The sequence below is a fragment of the Opisthocomus hoazin genome, chromosome 5, assembly GCF_030867145.1.
Source record: "Opisthocomus hoazin isolate bOpiHoa1 chromosome 5, bOpiHoa1.hap1, whole genome shotgun sequence".
NCBI lineage: Eukaryota > Metazoa > Chordata > Aves > Opisthocomiformes > Opisthocomidae > Opisthocomus > Opisthocomus hoazin.
In genome coordinates, this window is record NC_134418.1 from 18,718,399 (window position 1) to 18,740,756 (window position 22,358).

General features: G+C 43.1%; 1 protein-coding gene across 10 annotated transcripts in view; it reads right to left on the reverse strand.

Moving 5' to 3' along the window:
* The window catches only part of LCORL (ligand dependent nuclear receptor corepressor like), an 85,999-nt gene extending 67,016 nt beyond the window's left edge, over positions 1–18,983 (reverse strand). For 8 of the 10 annotated variants that reach the window (XR_012763973.1, XR_012763974.1, XM_075420612.1 and 5 more), the window contains exon 1: positions 18,822–18,983. Coding sequence is in view for 6 of the 10 variants with exons in the window: in XM_075420612.1 (XP_075276727.1) it covers positions 18,822–18,966 (145 nt within the window). In the remaining 4 variants the exon portion in view is untranslated. Of the gene's footprint in view, positions 1–14,859; positions 15,046–17,860; positions 17,941–18,821 lie in introns of those variants that run through there. The other 2 variants (XM_075420607.1, XM_075420608.1) reach the window with 2 other exon arrangements.
* Positions 18,984–22,358: the final 3,375 nt, after the last annotated feature.

A 22,358-nucleotide genomic window follows, 5' to 3' on the forward strand; every position in this document is an offset into this window, starting at 1 on the left:
TTGTCTTTTTCCTGTTTGTAACATCACTACAGAGTATCTATTCAGTAAAATTCACTATTTGATAAAATGCTGGCCAGATTCTCAGGTAAAAAACAGTCCATTTTTCTTGCAGAAAAATTCCTGGGACATAATTTAGGACAGACTTTGCATAGGGGTGAGCTAGGGAGGAGGCTTCTGTTAAAAATCTTGTCCAGCTTGAATCTAATTTTTGCACATAGCACTAACAAAAGTATTCTTACAACAGAAAGTTCTAAACATTAAACTTAATACACTCATTTTCTTTACCATATTGATTCAGATCCCTGAGCAAGCAGGAACCAACATACCAGAGATTCCAATGTGAAAGGGAGGAAATCCTCTATTTAGACTCCAATACAAATTCCAAACCATAGCGAAAAAAGATACTTGTCTTTCTCCACAAATCTTGACTCCAAGCATTAGTGTAGTTGAGGACACTGCTGCTGCCACCAAGCAGAGACAGGGTGACTAAAAACTGAAATGAGACTACAGAACAGCTTCAGTTCTAACTAGCTACTTTTCACTTACGATAAAAATCCTTGCTTTCAACTCTCTGCACTGTGCTTTATTGAGAGGATGCAGACAGTGATGAAATGTAGTTTCCAAAAAGAATTTGCACACAAAAAGAATTAGCTATAACATTAAGCAGTTACAAGCATTAAGCAGAATACAAAGAGAGAGTGGTATTACAGTGCTAGGGAGACCTATGTTGGCCATACCTCAGAGGCAAAACAAAGAGAGGAAGTGTCCTGCCTGCCTCCCCTCGAATGTTCAACAACTTTAAAGAAAAGGGTGGCAGCCAACAGGAAAAAAACAAAACAAAAAAAAGATTTGTAGGTTATGTAAAGATTGAGGTTAGCATAAATTCTGAGTTAAGGTGTATTTTTCAGGTACTTATAAGTCACAGTAAGAAAGATAAAGTTCAATAAAAAAAGGAAGCACCTCCACACTCCAAAGTTATCTTCCATGCCAGGAAGAATGTGTCCTTGTAGACTTGCAAATAGGAAAGCCCACATGACCCCTTTTACTGCAGCTTCCAGACACTGTCAAAATTAAAATTAAATTTAATTTCTACTGTAGTAGCAAGATATTTTGAGACATTTGTGTTATTTATAATTTAAACGGCATTAGGAAAACACTTTAGAAAGTGACTGCTGCTCTGTGGACAGTGGTAGAGAAAAATGCTTCTAAGCGACGGTTACTAGAACTTCATTTCTGTTCTTTCCAAACACTCGCCTTTCTTTGAACGGTGATTTAATCCCAGCTGTCACACAGGGACATTTAGATATGGAATTGGTGTGAATAGCGGTGTTCTTCAGACATTGAAGCTTATCCTACTGCCTTTCTTTTTTCAAGACGCTACATCAAAAAGTTATCTAGATACCAACTGTTACTATGAATGGTGCTGGCAAGAATTTGGGCCAGTTTATAGTTTGCATCCTTCGAGGAGAAAATTCAGAGAGAGTAAGTCCCTGTAAAATAAAATAACATTCTGCTTGGAAAAAGCCTCCTGACTTCCTCGCTTGGTATTAATTTAACTATTTTACAACATGAGGAGAATAACACCCAAGACTAAAACACAGAAACAACTGTCACTTTCAGAAGACCATGTGCCTGCAGCATGTTCTTGTTTCTTAACCATAATTTTAAGATGTACAAGAGGACGGAAAAGTTTTGCTGTTTTACCTAAAAAAGTTTAGGATTGCCAGAGAAAGGCTTCTTTTCTACTTGAAGTCAGATGCTCACCGAATCATCACAGAAAAGTGAAGTCCACAGTAAATTTGTGAAAATTAACAGGTTGCAACTTCGCTTTACTATTATGCAGTATCACACACCTAACCAGGATCTGGGAGAAAGTCTAGCAGTCAACTAATGAATAAATAAATAGGTCTGGCACACTTTCTGGATTATCAGAATCAAAGAACATGAAGCTTTGTGCTAAGACGGGAGAGCTAGTTGGAAGTTGTTAGAGAAAAATACAGTTATCGGAAAACACCAGTTCAGAGCCAAAAAAAAAAAAATTATTTTAAAACATTCCTAATCTGATAGCCTTTTGAGAAACTGAAGCTTAGGATTCTGCACTACACTGTAGTTGTACTGCAAGCCTTCAGAAGTGTTCTGTGAAACTCACGTCTGACAGCAAGTTTAACAAGTCAGTAGAATTTCCTAAGAGATACAGTTTCACAGGAATTTTCAGGTTTCTTTTCACTTATTTCTGCATCATTCAGACAACCTGCGTATTCTGCCCCACAAACTGTAAACAGTTTTGAAACAATGAACAAAAGTAATTCTTATCTCCCAGTAAAGTCAACTCCCTTATACTCAGAAACTACTCGTTGATTTCTATTATTTTTTTTAAGTTAGAAATTGATTGAAATCCTGCAACTAGACTGCACTAATACAGTGATTCCCTGAAATGAATTGACACTTATCTCTTACCTACTAAAGCTGCAGAATGAAATGCATCTTGTATCTAGTTCCCAACACAGTAAGGAAACTATCAACCCTACATATATCAGTGCTGCATTCTCCAAAGTACTTATTCCCAAACATGTTAACACAAACGTCGAAACCAGTTTCTTAAAAAAAAAAATTTAATCCTAGACATACCACAATTTTACCAAGAAATCAGTGTAACATAAGAAATAAACTGCTATTTTAAAGGCAAGTTTGTCATAAGTTTACTTTTCCACATTTTATAATACCTATGCCATGTATTTTGACCTTTAACTTACAGCTTATTTTTACAAATACCTTTTTTTTTTTTTTTTTTTTAAATAAACCGACAAAACAAAAAACAACAACCCCAGACAGCCATCGTTTTGTATCCAGCCAAAATCTGGCTTGGCAAATTACACAAAATTTAGAGCTGGCAACATGTCAGCTAAATCAACAAGAATTGGACACACCTATCTATGTAAAAATTTCACTTGAAATAAAAAGTATTAACCATGCCTCCTTTCTCTAAGAGATTTTCTGGAATTCAGTGTTAAAATGGCAAGTGCCTCAGATACTCTAGTTAAATTGGATGAACTCCAAATTCAGCCAAACTGTGATTTCAAATCAGTTCTTAAACATGCTCAGTGCATAGAAGAAAAAATGGCATTGTTCAAAGTAGCTCAGTAGTGTATCTCAACTTACATGTCATGGACAACAAACTTGTGATCTACATCTTCCAAGTGTACTTCTGTTGAACTTGTATAACTGAAAAGAATATACACAAGTTTCTAATCATTTAACATTTGATTAAGAGGGCTGAATTCCCTCATTTCCCACTGGACATTGAAAAAGCAGAAATACAGAAACAGGGACTTCAAATACAGATTTTAGCTTCACATTAGGCACTCTCATCAGACAAAAGATGTCTGATAAGAAGAGAATGGGAAATAGTTCTTTAGTCTCACAGTTTTGCTTTTAGCACTTTACATAATTCAAAGATTAAGCAGGTGTGTTTAGGTAGGGTTTTTTGTTTTTAAAGCAATTAGCACACATCTGCACAAACTTTTGATAAACTTCCTCCCAACCACTACATGGCACAAGACAAAGCATGAAATTGTAAGATTCAAAGTGTGGGACTTGGAATAATCTGCTGTGGAACAGAATTCATACAGTACTCAAATGAAACCATATACCAGCGCTTAGAATTTATTGGGAGGTAATAATTTTTGTAACAATTCTGCAATTAATTTCCAATTACCTTCTATAAAACTCACATTACTAATAACTGTCCAACCCCACTTGGGGAGCAAGAAGTTTAACACCACAAAGAAAAAATAGATACGTATTTCAAGTACCTAGTGGCAAGACTCTGAATACTTTAATTATGTGGAGAATAGACAAGAGTTTCTTACACAAGGCGGACAGGCTTAAGCAGCGGGCTATCCTGCCTTAGAAACACTCTGTTCCCTCTGTATTCCAGCACTGGCTCTTCCTTAGCAGAAGCAAACATTCATTTTTTCCGGACAGACATTGATTCTCAGGTCTAAATTTGTTAGTCTGCTCTAAAAATAATGAAGAGATACATCTTCATTTTATACTGTGCAAAAAAAGTCCCTATTTTGCTCCTTAAAACAAACAAAAACTCAGCACAAATTCTATACTAAGTTTAAGCAGCTAACAAAACCTAAAGACATTTGAACTGGAAGTTTTAAGCAAAACAGCTACTAGTTTTTTTTTGTTGGTTTGTTGGTTTTCCCAGGACCACAAATTTTAAGATAAATACAAAAGGTAGAATCTTTACCGGATTTCACTATTCTATTCACAGTCCAGTGAGTTTCTTTGACTCAAGACAACCATATCCTACTGCTTCCCAAAAGTCTCAAGCAAGGCAAAACAGGAAACTTCAGTACTTTGAACTGATCTGTAAGTACTCTTCCTTCTTAATGAAACAATTTAGAATTACAACAGCCACCACTCAGGGAAGCCAACCAAACTTCAAGGTCAAGAATACAGGAACAGGATTTCTTAAAAGAAAGGTGTGATCACAGTGTGCTTTTCCAGCAAGAGGGAAACTCCTGCAGGAACCTGATAAATTTCAGTTTCAGCACTCTGGAAAACTTCACATGAAGTTACTTATCTGGTACCAAACTTCTTTATCAGTCTTCTAGGTCAAGGTCACTCATATCCCACACAATGAGCAAAACAGCCTTTATTCCTAATCTGCAAGGTTGAGAATGAAGGAGGAGAAAATGCCAGAGTACCACTAGAGATGTACAACCGACAAAGCTGTCGAGTATCCAGTTTGTAATTGTTCTGTATGCCACGTAATAATGTCAGTTGGTTTTTAAAAGGCAGCCGGGTAAGTACAGCACCACACAGAACGAAGGACAGTTAACAACTCTTCAAATACACCATCCAAATCACTACCAAGTAGCTACTGTTGCAGACAACAGCACAAGAGGCTGCTCTGGCTCTTCTGAGTTTGTAATTGTGATGCTGGTGGTTGAATGAGGCAGACTAGGTGAGCAGAAGGGGTGCAATCCATTGCTCCTACCTCGGAAACTAATAAAACGGCCTCTAGAAAACAAGCAGTCACTCTACTGCCTTTAAGATGCCCTGTTAATATCAGCTTTCTCAAAGTGTTCTGATGCCTCAGAAGAGAGATTCTGAAAAGATGCCAAGATCTCACCACACAGTATGGGAGAGCCAGAAATGACTTCAAGTCACATCAAGTACCAGCCCTCAAAATGCTACTGCATGTGACAACCTGAAGTGAAGACCTTACAATGTTGGGCTTGGGACAGCAAAACCCCTTCCTGAACCACTGGACAAGCATTATAGAAGTCACCAATTAAGAGGCATATTCAGCAAGTAAGACCACAAATTTCAACAACCAAAATCATCACACTAAACTACAGCAAGTTTCTTCAAGACACACTACAGTAGGTTTCACAGCTTTTTCTCCTGCCGTGTCACGGCAAAAAGCATTGACCAGTTAAATAAGAAATCCATGATCGCTCAAATTTTCAGTTCACTCCCTAAAGGTTTGAGGGACAGAGTGCTTGCCAGAGATGGCAACATTAATTCACGCATGACTGACTGATAGACAAATGCTTCCTCAAAAACGCTGATATTTGTAGGATTTACTAAACGGTTTCTCTCTAATGTAAGTTCTCCAGAGAAACCCTCATGTTTTGTTGAGAAGCCCTAGTCTTAAGAAAACACCCTGCTCCGCACAAGTGAAGTAGTGAGGTACTAAATGCACAAGTATCCAGGACTCAAGCAACCTACCATTGTTTCTGAGGACTGCGCGCAGAAGTTGATCGAGGGTCAGTGCTGAAGTACAGTTTTTCACATTAGCATTAAGCTCCAAGCACTCCAGACACTTCCAACATTTCAGGATAAGAACTCCTGATGTTGCAAGGTATAAATGGAGCATTTCTTATTAAATCCCATTTTCCTGGGGCAGAGCACATTTACGTAGGAGTCAGTAGACTTAGAGAAGGGTGCAGATCGGAAATAAAACTACTTTCCAATATATTCTAACCAGTCTGATAGTCTTGCTGAAGCAATTATCTCCGAGAAGTTATAACATTTGGCATTCCAACAGAGAAGGCCAGTATCAGTTTGCAGTGAGTTTGCTGCTGCTGTTCAAAAAGCAGTAAGGGATTAAAATAAACTACAGTAAGGCGTCTAAGGAAAAAAGGAAAGGCAAAAAATCAAGAGCCGCATCATAATTCTCAGCTCCACATTAGACAGCTAAGAGGACCTGATGACATGGAAGAGGAGTGCATGTTTTTGGACACCACTATAGCAGACTGGTATCAAGTGCCTCCGGCATATACATCAGCTAGAGTTAGGGTGGATACATGAATTAGCATCTCAAGAAAAAACTTTGTCAAGCCTGAGGGAAACTTGCACAATGAATGTAAAACACGCATGGAACTGACAAAAAAAGGAGGAAGACAACAACAAGTAATGCTGAAGGAGACAGTCCAGCCTGGAGAAGGGTTATTGGATTATTTCCTTTGGAGTAAGTTCCACCTTGCTAAATATATTTTACCAACAACCAAAAGCGTACAAGTATACCTGAAGTTGTGACTGATTGTATCAGCATAGAATATGATGTAGACATCAAAGATAAACACATCATGTTTCATTTCACATCTGATTATACAAAGTGCAGGAACATACATCTGAAAATCAGTAAAGAACCCACTAAGAGTTACACAGTTGAAGTTACGTTGACCAAAGGATCTCATTTCCTAAGAGATCACAGGAAAACTGTGAGCCATTAATTGAACAATTTCTCAGATTTTGGCATCAACAGAAAAAGGTGTGCCAAGACTTCAATCAGTAAAGCTTTGACACAAAGCCTCCTGAACCTCTTCCTTACGGCAAAATCCTCCAAACATCACCACATCTCTGACCTCAAATGTCAGGTACCACAACAGAGAACACACAACTTAACAGGTGGCAGAATTACAGAGTAAATAGGTAAGACGGTAAAAGTGAGTTTATAAACCATATTTCCCCAACAGCCATTGCACTATATCACTTCCAACCTTGTCTTTAAGTCAGCTAAATATTACCCTGTGAGTTCTGTACAGCCTGATCTACAGAAGTCTTCATTTTCAACTCTCTCTTTTCCCCCTCCTCATTTAACTCACCTTCCAGCTTAAGCTGCAAGCTCCTAGCTTGTTGCCATGATGGTCAGCTACGTCCTATAGTCTCTAGGACCTTCCCTCTGCCAAGCAAATTCAGCTGATGCCAGGGAACGAGCGGCCTCTGCTGCTCCTCAGGGGGCCTACCTAATCCAATCATACTATGACCAGTTTGCCTAAGCAGTAAATAAAACCCACTTCTTGCAATAACAGCCTCTTGTTGACAGGAACAAAAAAAAAAAATAAAGTAACAACAAGAAAAACTGTGAGGAGCTAGAGGATGATACACCTGAACTAGTACTTCTTACGAAAAAATCAGCAAGCTAACACGGCCTCAAGTTGCACCAGGGGAGGTTTAGATTGGATTTTAGGAGAAATTTCTTTCAGGAAAGAGTGGTCGGGCATTGGAATAATCTGCCCAGAGAAGTGGTGGAGTCACCATCCCTGGAGGTGTTCAAAAAACATGTAGATATGGCACTTCAGGACATGATTTAGCAGGCATGGTGGTGTTGGGTTGACGGCTGGACTTGATGATTTTAGAAGTCTTTTCCAACCTTAATGATTCTATGATTCTAATTAGCACAACACAGGAAAGGGGCAGGAAAGCGGCAAAACTTAACACCGATCAACAAAAAAAACAAACAGCAACCATGTACTCCTATCTTGTACTGGCCTGTATACAGCTACCAGACAGACACCTGCTTAAAACATATGCCAGCACAGCCATACGTAGAATCACAGAATCATTTAGGTTGGAAGACACCCACAGAGATCGAGTCCAAGTGTAAATCTGACACTGCCAAGTCCACCACTAACCTGGGTCCCTACACACCACGTCTATGCGTCTTTTAAGTACCTCCAGGGATGGCCGCTCAACCACTTCCTTGGCAGCCTGTTCCAGTACTTGATAACCCATTTGGTGAAGAAATTTCTCCTAATATCCAATCTAACCCCCCCCAATGCAACTTGAGGCCATTTCATAAACCAGCAAGTCAAATGTTCATAACTAGGCAAACAAAATCCAAAGAACAGAATTACCAGACATATAAAGAATTATAATGTATCACTGAAGACCCAGTACAACTTCTGTGGAGGGAACTCATACTTCAAACACGACCGAGTTATTTGGAGATGTCAGCAGGCATGTAGACATGGGACACAGAGTAAATCAGAACTTCAAAAAGATACCTACTGATACCTGTCTCCAAAAGCTTTAAAAATTTTCCAAGCAACAGAGGTGAAGTCCTTGCATAGATAAGTAACTGGTTAAAAGACAGAAGTAAATGGTTAGTTTTCACAGCAGAAAGTCAAACAAGGGTGTCACTTTATTAGGTCATCTCTTTGAATGGCAGAGCATAGGCAACCCCAGGACAATCTACTTCCTGGTACAGTCTAGTATTAGCAGCAAAGAAAACCAGGAGAACATCAGGGGAACTTCAAAATACTGAGGTATCAAGGTGGTAAAATTGAAGATGATCAACAGAAGCAAGAATATACTGTATTAAGGTCAACAGTGGAAAAACCAAATCTTCATATTGCCTAGACAGTAAAGGGCTAGGAACTGACTTATCGCTTCAGTTTTATCTTGGGGTTCAAACAGTTAGTTCTGTGAAAAGATGAGCTCCGTAAAGGGTATGTCAAATGCTCTGACTTCTTAAAGAAAGACCTTCTGCATTATTCCCTGGTTTGTCACCACATGAATTCACACTGATGTGATCTTGAATACATGTAGTTCTAGTTTCCCCACCCCAACAAGAGAGGAGAACTAAGAACACACAAGAAAGGAGGGAAGAACAATCAAATTTAATAAACAGCTTCTCTACAAAGAACATGCAAGAACTCTTCAGCTTGGTGGATGGAAGAGATGGCCAAAGGAAGACAGGTCAGGTCTTCAGAAAAAAACAAAACTGGAAAAACCCCAAACCCATTTGAATAGGAAACACCTTTGCCATCCCTTGCCTTTTTAACTAATGGTTTTGCACGCTGCTTCCACTTGTTTTAGGACAAACAGAAGAGCTGTGTAATACAATATAATCAGGGGACACCACAGAGCCGCTGAAGTTTTATGTTGCTTCAAAATCACATCCCCACACAAAATCAACAACAACTTATGGTAATGTAGTAAACCAGTAATAAACACCAGGAAAACTGTTTTTTTCCCCAAGGATCAATACAAGTGTCATTGAAGGCTGCAAGATATTTCTGAAATATTATTATATGTTAATAATTTTTCCCAGCAGTCCACCACTGGCTGCAGACAATAGATCCTAGACTACACAGACTTGCTCTGATCTAGTAGAGCTGTTCGCATCTAATAATGCAGAGACAGATTATTATGACCCACATGCAACATGGTCTAGACCATACTTTGTTTCAAATACTGTTTAGCATGACTCTGTAGAATCCATTCTAACTAGAACAGGAGGAAAGGAAAACACTCAAACAGATCACAAGACCAGAGAGCTTATTATAGCTTCTACACTGCAACTGGGATTGTACTATGGTGCAGACAGTAAACTTTGGACAATATCGGCTACTATTGCAGATAGTGCTAGCTTGTACATTTGTAGCTACATTTTTTTCACTTGTCTGTGAACTACTTATTTAATATTCAAATCCACTACAGTGACTTTTGAGTCATTAGAGTAGAAACTGGATGATAGTACTATAAAAAAAATGACAAGATTGTCAAAGACTATAATTTCATGAATAAGGTGGTAGGAAGAACAACACACCCCTTTTCCTCAAGCACCGTGAGATGGGATATACAGAAACAGATGGGATTAGATACTTGGAGGAAGACATCACATAAGTCTCCTGGACTGAGAGATGGAATGTATAATTTGCCTTGGTGAGCATGCTTGTGGTGTAACACAAGTCAATTGCAAAGACACTCCATACAGAAACATACAAACATTAAAAGCTGAGAGAAAACTATTTGTGGAGACAAAGTTGTCAAAATTACTTTCAGGTCACTAATAATAAATAAAAGTAAATGTTTGGAAGCAAAGACAAATAGGTGGTTTTAATGAGAAGACAAATATAGGAAATGACAGCTTATGAAAGTTGAAGGATGGAGAGATAAGGCGGTCAAGGAAGAACCAGAAAATTGAAGGGGTACAAACCAGAATCACAGGTAAATCCACAGTTACTGCATTATTCAGCTGGTAGCACAGCAAACTTTTGAGACAGAGTTTGGCACAGTTAGCACTAGAGCCATTATACAGAGCAGTCGATCTGATTTTTCTTCCCCCTCATCAGATGGCTAACACCAGAATGACCTGCAGCTGAACTACAGGTCACAAAGCAGTAGCCATTTGGTAATCCTCCCCATATTCAGATTAGGAGGTTTAATAGCTATACCTAGGTAAAGTCAAATATTCACATTTAACGGGGGCCTTGCTGCAGCACACTTTCTGTTCTGTGAGCCAAACTGACAGCTGCAATCACAAACTACAGTCCTTTAAACCAGTCTTCTACATCATATATGGCAGCAATATTAGTTCACTGTTAATCCAAAGATGTCCAGCAGTTTTGCACCAGCAGTATTTTAACGTGGCATTACAAATTAGTGTAGCGCTTTTAGAATGGAAAACAAAACTTTTAAATAGGATGTGCAAAGCTTTTTGTCAGTAGTTACAAAGAGCAGCAGCATATTCAATCCTAGATTAATTACACTGCTTTTTGACCTATTAGTGGCTCAGTAGACTAGAAATGCACTAAAGCTAGTTTATAAAGCAGTGGAATTATGATGGTGAGAACTATTATTCCTAAGTAAGATTTTAACTAGCCTTTAATTAAAACAATTTGAGGAAGCTGGGAACTGTGGAATGAGGAAGATAAATATTTGCAAACTGAAAAGCAGGCATTTTTAAAATCAATCAGTAACATCTTAGAATAAAACACAGTGCAAACCAACAATTTTTTTCTACTGAACAGCTCTTTAAACGTGAGTAATGAATCCCCCGGTGCCACAAAAGCTCGGACTTCTCATAATTGGAAAGCAGGACCCTACCAAGTTATACAGAAACTGAAAGCTGAGCGTCATAAATTCAGTGAGCTTTCATTTACCAACAGACTTTAAAAAGAGAATTCACATCCAGTGACATTTACCCAACTCTCACTCCTACAATACAACACATGCTGCCATGGAGATACAAGCCTGGATAGATGTTGAAAACCAAACACAATTTAAAGCAGCAGCTGAGACTCCAGAAGAATTTTGCAAAGAATGAAACATTTCTAAGCAGGAGTTAATCCATCTTCTCAAGATACTACACAGGGACCTGGTCTGTGCCAGAAGTGGAAACAAAAAGAAAGGCGACAACCTGACACATGGGTCTTTGATCTGCAGAGTCTCACACTGCTGACCACACCCCATAAAAAGGTATTTCTGCAGATTCAGAGTGCCCTACTCTTTGTAATACCTCTATGTCCTTGCAGGCTCAAACAGATGAGCCACTATCATCCACCTTTCCCTTCCCTACTCCATTCTTCCTGGCTTCTTCATGCCTTTAGTGGATGGAAGGATAAAGTGGTACATTAGCAGTGGAAAAAAAAGTTATCACAATAACTTTACACCCTCAAATAAGGTTGTTATGTTTGGGTTGATTTTTTTTTTTATGTATAGTAGCTAAATTTACAATGCCATCCTATTTTTCATAAGTTATTACTAGACATGTGAATCACACAAATTCAGTTTTGTTCTAACCTCTATCAGTGTTCCAACCTATCTTATCAAAGTTCCCCCCAAGTACATGGAAGAAAGCAAGGTTCAAAAATAACATAAAAGACAGTGGTCCTAACTGGGACGAGGAATTTTAAGTTAGTGAAGTCTATAAAACTCTGGTTGACCTCTACACTTTACATAAACACACTGAACTCTAAAGGTTAGAGTAACAACCTTGTTTGAAGCCCTGATACTTGAGTCATACTCAAGAAGAAGGGATCCATTGTAACTGTCTATTCAAAACACCCATATAATACAGCTGAAAAATAAAAAAATGTGACGGTGGATAAGGGGAAGGGGTACTAATTTTTCCCATTTTAGCTGTAGGCAGTACAAGCCCTGGCTACTTGCTGGAATACAACTCCTCAACAGCTTACACTGATCTGATAAATTGATCATCATGATACATTCCTATTATTGTTTCCCTTGCAGTAAAATTATCTTCTGCATCAACAAAAAGAAAGTTACCAACCTCAAGCATTAGTACACAGTTACCAAATACCAGTTCAAGGAAAGAACTGAGACTGAGTTGCAGTGACAATATCTGCACTCCATGTTTTTGGTTTACACAGGTTCCATCTTAAGAAATTCTTAGTGCCTACAATGTGGAAAGACTAGGAGAGTTTAAATTTCTCAACTCACTATCAGCCACATAAAAAGTAAACAGCTACCATATAAGAATATACAATAAGGAAGTTCAAGTTATGCCTAAAAACATTGACAAAGATTACAGTAGTTCCTGGAACACCTAAAAATTTAACTGCTTCCACATAGCAGCATCTAGATACAAGGAGCACCAAAAACATAACTCCAGGTTTTATCAGCACTACCGAAGATAATCTACTTGCATGCTCTGCAACACCTTTCTGTTCTGAGTGCAAAGAATTCAGAGCACTGCTTGCATCCCACACAGTCCATCGATTAGTCTGTGTAGCAGGTACAGTTTTGTCTTTCATAAAAATATGCTCCATACACCCTTAACATAGCAAGGTCACAAGAGATCAGTGAACTAGTGCTACATCCACTGCTAGACCTAACCCTCCCCCTGCTTTTTAAACTAAGCTTCTTGGTGTTATTATTTTAACTTTTCTTGTACTGTTCCCAAATAAAAATTTCTCTCAAGTGTTCAACATAAGATATGCCTTCAAAAACACATAATGACAGCAGCAGGCACTTACTTCTTTCTGGGAGAAAAGCTGATGAGTTGAAACAGATTATGAGAGGACACGGAAAAGAAGCTGATTTAACACTACATATTTAAAACAAAGATAGTCCAACACAAGCAAAACAAACCCCATGTGTTTTCTCTTGTTTCAAACGAGACATTTAATGTGATACATACACCGCAGCAACTGCCAATGACATATATACACACTGACTACTTTTTCCTCTTTTCTGAGCCTCCTTAGTCCAGGGGAAATCAGGATGGTATGATGAGGGCCGTGCTCCATTCCTGGCAGCTGACAGTACCAGAGGCAGCTAAACCAATCCAATGGCTGACTTCTACTACAACTAGACGCACTACTGGCGTCTGTTGCACAAGCCCACCCCCATCCTTGTTCTAGCACCAGCATCCATCAGGTTTCTTTTTGGCAAGCCCCTAACTCCTCTCAACAAACAACTGGCCAGCTACTGAGTTAAAGCAGATCAGACAGGGGCTGATGAGTGCTGATGTAAGCATACAAGCAGCAGGAACATGCAGTCAGGATTGTGACTTCTCCATTCTGGTAATAGTTCCGTGAGACTTGATGATGCAAGATGGCACTTTACTATATTCTTAGATTGCAGTTTCATAATAAGTGTTCAACACTAATGCTGACTTGAACACCTGCCTCTTTAATACTAGTTTGAGCTGTTCTCTTACATGGTACTATCTCCTCCATTACACCAAAAATTGCCTGTGCTGTGATTCTGATCTAGATTTAATTCCTGTTCTTCTTCCAACATTCGCAGTAACACTGAGATTACTTCCCTCATCTGCTCTACACTGGAATCACACCAAGAGTTTCAAATCACAGCTCAAAGCATGACAGATCCACAAAAACACCTTACACCAGTGTGGAATGATGGCACTACAGCCATCACGAGCTTGTTTGCTGTTTAAAGAAGCTGGAGTGCCAAGGAAGCAAGGGAGTTCAAAGCAGGTATCATTTTGAAATCATTCTTTCATACAGTCTGTTAGTGGCTTGACAGGTAAGAGAGCATAAAGCCATCAAAACAATCACTAGCAGATAGACAAGAACATTACAAATGTATAGCAAAATAACTAGTTCTGCCACTACTACTGTGGCAACTACAGAAAACCACCTAGAACCGCAGCATTATTACAAAAAAAAGTGACACTAACCGGCTGCAAAGTGCTTACAACCACAGTGAAAGTGAGAATACTTCTGTGTATTGCGATAATAAAGATAGGAAGTAGTTAATGCAGGAGTGTTGCAAGCGTGAGTAATACCAAACACAGTAGCTACAAATCTTTTGCTGGGGGGGAGGAGGAGGGAGAAGGAATTCCTCTTCCTGGAAAATGCACCTGAGAGACAGCTTGTTCAAAAAAAAGTAAGCTGGAGCAGAAGTTCAAATATTTATTTTTTTTTTTTTAAACTGAAAGTCCAGATCCATCATAACAGAATTAGATGCATCACTGTATCCTAGTTTAGTGGGGAAAAAAAGTCTGAAAAAATGTAACAACAGTAAAGGAGTATTTGTATGCTAGATTTCACAGGCATATAAAAATGGATTTGCACTTTGATCAAATTTCAGTTTTCATAAAAAGCAATACAAAGGCTATTTCCCACCAAATGCATGCCCTTGAGCTGCTGCAGAGGAACAGTAAAACTTCCACCCTTCCCCTCCCCCCAAATCGCAACATATTTGTTTTTTTTAGAAGTAGTTGAGATAGTATTTCAAACTTTCATTTCCACAATGAAAGATTATTCAGAGTCTTTTCTATTTTCAGAATGCAATGTAAGGCCCTAGCAAGAAGATTTCAACATCTGTGACTGGATTTACCTGGCACTTTCCATTAAAAAGCCTCAAGTTGCTGCTCCAGACTTCACCCACAGGATACGGTGATAACATAGTGAAAAGCACCACCTCCTGCTGAAGCTTTTTCTTGCACCCCAGCGATTACCAGGTCTCTCCTCTGCGCCTATTCATGAAAGTCACGGGGACTCAATGTACTTGTCAACACTCTACCTGTGAGGTTCAAATGAACTCAGTCAGTGGGATCTATGACTGGAAAAACTGCATAAATCCTGTTTCTTAAGGCTGACCACAGTATGAATTTAGACTTTTACAGCTCTTTACTACCAAAGCCTCTCGATCCAATGGAATGCATTTAACCAATTCATATTACAAAGTTTTAATCAAAGGGCACCAAAGAGCAATTTTTAACCTTTCTGATATTCACCTCTATAAAATATCTTGCAATTTAAACCACCACAGAACTCAAGTTCCTGGTTAGCTCAGGTACTTTTCCATAAACACAGCATTTAGAATTAGGGTGTTTTGTTTGTTAGTTATGTCACAAAGACTGTACCTAGGATGAAACACACTAGTGAGTGTTGCTGTAAACAGTACTTGTTAGCATGTATTATGCATGCTGTAAGAACACTGACAGAATCAAGATCTCCAGGTGCCTTCTAAGAGCATCTAGTTTTGAACTCTGATCAAGTCATGCAGGCGTTAGGTACATCCATAAGCACAAGTCTAAGCATCTTAGTAATGTTCGTGCTCAACGTAACACACACAAACATTACCATCTGAACAGCCATTTTGTGCTGAACAGCTATTTAGAATTTCTGTCAATATATTCCATTCATTTACAATATGAAGTCTTTTGTACTTTCAAGTATGTTTAGATACCAAATAAAAGAATTCTCAGTAATGCCAGCGAAATTTTATCAGTTTTTCTTCTCAAATTCTTTAAATGCTTGAACACTTTGACCTGAGACTTCAAATAATATTCCACAGGTCATGCATTAACATAGTAAGCTGGCAAAATCCAAGCTTTTCATTGTAAAGCCCATGCAGATACTCAGGTGTGCAACCAGGTTTTGACAAACAAGCAATTCAGCAATTGAGCCCTTTGAGCAGAGGTCCCTAACCATCACTGACACTCAAGCAAACAGTATGCTGCAAGCAACCGAGTATTATTTCTGTCTCACTGTTGCAGATACAAACAATCCATTGACTATGAGCCTCAAGCTGGGCAATCACTGTCTTGGAGGTATTATCTCTGTCTCAGTTCACCATTTCAATAAACTAAGTGGATGAGGAATCCTTTACAGATAAAGGATTTCAAAAGGCTCAACTGATTACACTACAGAAATGCAAATATCAAATCTAGTATCAATATAGTAAGTGATACAAGTCATAAAAAAGTTCATTTGAAGGGTTTAGCAGAAACAATATGACATGTTCTGTACTTTCTTGCTTCACTCTCTGAATACAATGCTTGACAAACGATAGTCCACAGAACCACATCACCTTTCAACTTTGTATTTTCATAAAAAAAACACTAAATACATATGATCTGAGTATTTTGGTGGTGGGGGATTTTTTGTTTGTTTTAGGACTGACTAGTTCAAGAATTTGGGGGGGAGGGAGGTAAGCTACTACTTTACTACATTGTTTTCCTCACTTTGCTACAAAGGTGTGATTCTTGAGAAGGGTGGAGAAACAAAAAACAAGTTATGCCAAATCCATCGTATTCACCACTCCTCCCCTCCCCCCCCATTGCCATTTCAGCAATCAGTTTGACAATTGTTCAGACTTTCCAGTTAATACTAACTTTGTTAGACTCTTCAAATCCTTCGGAATACTTTCCCAAGTAAGAACAATTAACCATTTTTTCTTTGGGAGTTCATTTGAGTTAAGGTAGGAGGTTATTTTACAGAAGTTAATGCTACAGAATTTCAAAGGAGCCAAGGGAAAAAAACAAAAAAACAAAAAAAAACCAACACAAACCTGCTAAGTGTACTCTACCTCCATTATCCTGACTACTCACTTTCTTGCACTTTGTTTACACTTTCTCTCAGATAAGGGCTGCTCAACAGGCATGCCAAGTAACAGCTCTCAAACGAGACAGCTCTTGACTAACTATTAAACCATAACCAATGTTCTTCTTCCTTAGCAGCTGCTAAGCATGTAATTCGGGGCTCCTTTCTATTAACTGAATTATTTAACATGAATGTACAAAGAAATTGTATCCTAAATAACTTTTATTCCAAGGAAAACTCAGCATGAAGCGACACCACAACGCTATCAGTGTAACGTGTCAGTAATTATGTTACAGTTTTACACTCTGCAATTCTCAGTGACAGAGCAACCCAAAAAAACCAACTTTGAAGAAGTTCCCTAAACACAAGGGATCTGCCCAGCAGAGGACTCAACGTATTGTGAAATTTTCTCTTACAGAACATTCACCACATTCCGTTGCAGCCCTTGTCTGTGTTGGTTGTGCTGTGCAGCTGTGCTCCCTGAATACATCCAACAGCATACCATTACCACCTGTAAGTCCCTTCAGGCATCGACTGTCAAGCAGACTTCTAGGACTTGTTTTCAATTTAAAACTGAAATGTCATTAAATAACAAGTAACCAGCGCAACCGCCACCTTTATGCGAGAGATTTCAGTCCAGATTCAGATTTAACAGTTTATCACAGCATCTATGCCAACGAAGTAGTTCTCCCTGCATATCCTAACCTATATATTCTAATTAACCTGCATTCTTTCCACAAGAAGCATTATATAATGTATTAGTATACAGAAATACATAAACATTGCTTTCCTAAACAATATTGTAACTCAAAGGATAAAAGGAGACAGTGCAAGAGTACACAGGTATCACGGTATGCATGCAGGTGCTGGAGCAGGTGTTTAGAAGCGTTACTGGGGCAACACAGCAAGAACAACACGCGTGTGCATGCAGAGGCTACCAGGTTACTGAAAACACGCAGAGAAACCCCCACGACCCGGACAGAGCCAGCCGCCTGTAACTGCGGGCGTACCTCCTCGCTGGGTATCTACTTCTCACTTCGACCTCGTCTCCAGCAGAGGCAGAGCCACCGACCGAGGGCCCGCATCCCCCCGTCCCACCCAGCCGCGCTGCCCCCGCTCCGCCGTCAGCTGCTGGCGGACCGGGGGGCTGACCTGTCTCCCCGGGAAGGGAAACGCCTGCTGACACGGCGCAGCGGGCCCCGGCACCCCACCGCCGCCGGCCGGGCCCGAACGAACGCCAGCGCCCGAGGCGGGAAAGGGGCGGGGAGGCGCGAGCCGTTACCCCCCGCCAGGCGGCCGCCGCGCGGCTCCCCGGCCCGCGCCGAGCGGCCCCGTCCGAGCGGCAGAGGCACGCGCAGGCGGGGCAGTGACGTGACGCGACCCGGGGGGAACCTCACGGCACGAGAGCCACGGGGCAGCCCCGGGGGGGGGGGGGGGCGCGAGGGGAGAACTGCCGTCACCATGACAACTTCCAAGGGGGGAGGGAAAACTTCAAATCCCAACCGTCAGCGCAGGAGCGGCTCCCTCTTAAAGGCGCAGGCACACACAGAGAGAGGCGGGCTCCCTCCCCCCTCCGCCCCCCAGGCGCTGGCGGAGGAGGGGGAGAGGAGGGGAGCAGCCACCGGCACTCGCCGCGCCGACGGCAAGAAGCCGAGACAAAAGGACCCGAGCCGAGAACGGGCCTCGGTCGGCGGCGAAGGGAGGGACCGAGCGGCCCCGACCGAAGCCGTAACGCCCACCCCCCGCTGCCCGGAGGCGGCTCAGGACCTCCACTCTCCCCCGCAGACCCCCTCTCAGCTTCCGCTCTCCAAGAAAGCCGCCGGAGCTGCTCCTCCATCCCCGCTCCCCGCCGAGGGACGCGGGCTGAGGGCGCCGCGCCCGCCCCTCCGCCTCCCCCCCCGCCCCGAAATCCTGCTCTCCTCAGGGACCCCGCGGCCGGGGTACCCCCTCGCCCCCCTCCCCTTCTCTTACCCACACAGTGCATGAGCCGGTGCCGCCAGGAGTCGAGTTCTCGGCGGACTCCCCTGCGCTCCGCCGTGCAGCGGGGGCTCCGGCACTGGGAGGCGGCAGGAGGAGCGGGAGCCGCGGCGGCCATTCTGTCTGTTCCCTTTTCCATCTGCCTCTGACCTCACGCCCGCTCATTTACATACGAGCGCGCGCGCCACCCAGAAGAGCCGCGCGCTCCCCCGGCTCCTCTCCCCCCCCATTCCCCCCCCCCCGCCCCGCTCAGCATCCGGGGCGGGCAGCGCGCGCCGCCTGGCGGGTGAGGGACACGTGTCCCCGGTCCCAGCCTTCCCCCGCGGGCAGCGGGCCGGGTCGGTAGCGGGGCCGGCAGCGGACACCCCGCTCCCTCCCCCCCCACCGCCGCCCCGTTTCCCATCGATGTGTCTGTGTGTCCGCCCCCGGCCTACAACTCCCGCAGGGCAGCGCGCCACCGGCCTCAGCCCAGCCAGGGCGGGCAGCCGCAATGCACGCCGGGAGTTGTAGTTCGTTGAGGGAACGCGCAATGGCAGCCGTGCTCCGAAGCTTTCCCCATCGGGAAGACAGCCCGGGCGGTCCTTCTCAACGGCTGCCCGCTGCCCGCGCCCCAGCACCACAGGGCGACCCTCGGTCCGCACCTTCCAGCACCGCAGCTCGGTCGAAGACGGCCCCGGGTTAAGAGGATTTCACCAGCCGGCGCAGGTCTCGCCCTCAGCCCCTGGTCTGACCCGGGTGCTGCGTGGAGCGGGGCTCCCTCACGGCCCAGGAGGCCCCGCAGCCTCCTCCACCTTCTCGCCCGCACCTGAACCCCCACCCCCCCCGGGGGGTTGCTGCTGCCCATCACGGCAGCCCGTTCCCCCTTCCATCCGTTGTTCCGCCGCCGACATGGACGTGGCTGTCGCAAGAGGGAAGGCACAATGCTGTGCCTCGACGAGCAGCTCGCCAAATCCACTCCCTGCCGGGAGATTTTCAAAGTTCTCTAAACTACTGCTCCGTTCACCAGGCTGTTTTTAACGGCGCTGCCTTCAGCCCGCTGTTTATCAGGATGTTGGCCACGCCGAGTGAGGGAGGCGAGCTGGGGACCGGCTTCATGCAAAACACAGCGTCACCTCCCATCCCCTCTTCGGGAAAGACTCGCGTGGAAACCAGAAGTAGATGAGTTTAGTTCGGTATCAGAGAGCACACCTGAGAAAGTTTGCTGTCAGCCTCCGAGTGACTTAAGAACTAAAGTCAGATTAAGATAACTGCAAGAAAGTTAACACACAAACGTCAGGTTGGGTTACCCGGAGTGTTTGACGACCGCTTGGACAGTCGGTTTCGCTGCTCTGCACACATAGTCACCCTCATGCTGTAGCTCTGGACTGCGGCGCAAGACAGACACCCCTCAGCACCAGTCTAACGTGACAATTGCTACCCATGCCTTGCAAGAGAGCAATTAGCAGTCCTGAATTCCCCAAACAAAAAAAAAAAATCAAGATCTTGCTGTTTTCTCAGATGCTGGTGTGTCTTTGACTGACTCCCTTTGAGTGACTCCTCCTCCACACTCCCCTGCTCAGAACAGTCTTTGTACGCAGCATTATTTCAGCGAGAAATGGAATTTTCTCTGCCTATTTGCAGATCGTGATAGAAAATGGGATTTAATAAGGCCACAGAAAAGATAAGACCCTTGCTTCTTCCCTCCCTCTGCCATAAGGGTTGAAAGAGCAATGCTGGAAAGAATCATGTCACCTCTGTCTACACGTAATTTTTTCCTTGTGCTAGAGGACGAGGAGAGTTAACAACAGCGATACCGTGTCAGAGCTGCAGAGGGGCTTCAAATTTGAACAAAGAATGGGAAGCCATTCCCCACTCATTCATCCCTCTACATATCAGTAGAGCATCAGTGTAATCAGAAGCAGGGCTATTTGGGAATGAAGCCCTTACCACCTTTCAGTGCAGCATTTCGGGAGAGTGGCAAGACTGGAAGTGCAGGTGAAAAGGCAGTCTGTTGCTTCCTCTAGCTTTTCATCATGGCAGCCAGCAATAAATAGCAAGAAGTCTCCTGGCTACCTCCTTCTTCACCTCAGATCTGTTGCGAGTACCTTGGCTCTTTTATTTGCCCTGGACTTCCAAACAGCAACAGAAATCATTAGACTTGCCTCAGAGAAACAGCAAAACCCAAGGCAACAAATGGAAGGCATTGTCAAAACCCCCACAATAATAGAATCATAGAATGGTTTGGATTGGAAGGGACATTAAAGATCACCTAGTTCCAACCCCCCTGCCATGGGCAGGGACACCTTCCACTGGACCAGGTTGCTCAAAGCCCCATCCAACCCAGCCCTCAACACTGCCAGGGAGGGGCCATCCACAACTTCTCTGGGCAACCTGTTCCCAGCACCTTACCGCACTCATGGGGAAGATCACCCTCCTTATATTGGATCTAAATCTACCCTCTTTCAGCTTGAAGCCATTACCCATATGCCCTTGTAATAAGTTCCTCTCCAGCTTTCTTGTAGGCTTCAAGTACTGGAAGCCTGCTACAAGATCTCCCCAGAGCCTTCTCTTCTCCAGGCTGAACAACCCCAACTCTCTCAGCCTTTCCTCATAGGACAGGTGTTCCAGCCCTTGGATCATTTTTGTGGCCCTCCTCTGGACCTGCTCCAACAGGTCCATGTCTTTCCTGTGCCAAGGGCTCCAGAGCTGGATGCAGGACTCCAGGTGGGGTCTCACCAGAGCAGAGCAGAGGGACAGAATCTCCTCCCTCGACCTGCTGGCCATGCTGCTTTTCATGCAGCTGAGGATATACAACGCACACTGCCAGGTCATGTTGAGCTTTTCATCAACCAGCATCCCCAAGTTCTTCTCCTCAGAGCTGCTCTCAATCCATTCTCCACTCAGCCTGTCTTTGTGCCTGGGATTGCCCTGACCCATGTGCAGGACCTTGCACTTGGCCTTGCTGAACTTTGTGAGGTTTGCACAGGCCCACCTCTCCAGCCTGTCCAGGTCCCTCTGGATGGCATCCCTTCCCTCCAGTGTGTCGACCGCACCACACAGCTTGGAGTCGCCAGCAAACTTGCTGAGGGTGCACTCAATCCCACTGTCCATGCCGCTGACAAAGATGTTAGTGCCAGTCTCAATACCAACCCCTGAGGAACACCACTCGTCACTGGTCTCCACTTGGACATCAAGCCATTCACTGCAACTCTTTGAGTGCAACCATCCAGCCAATTCCTCATCCACCAAGTGGTCCATCTGTCAAATCCATGTCTCTCCAATTTAGAGACAAGGATGTCATAGGACAGCGTCAAATGCTTTGCTCAAGTCCAGGTAGATGACATCAGTTGCTCTTCCCTTACCCACTAAAGCTGTAACCCCATTGTAGAAGGCCACCAAACTTTTCAGGCACGATTTGCCCTTAGTGAAGCCATGTTGGCTGTCATCAATTGCCTGCTTAGTTTCCATGTGCCTTAGCATAGTTTCCAGGAGGATCTGCTCCATGATCTTGCCGGGCATAGAGGTGAGACTGTCTGGCCTGTAGTTCCCTGG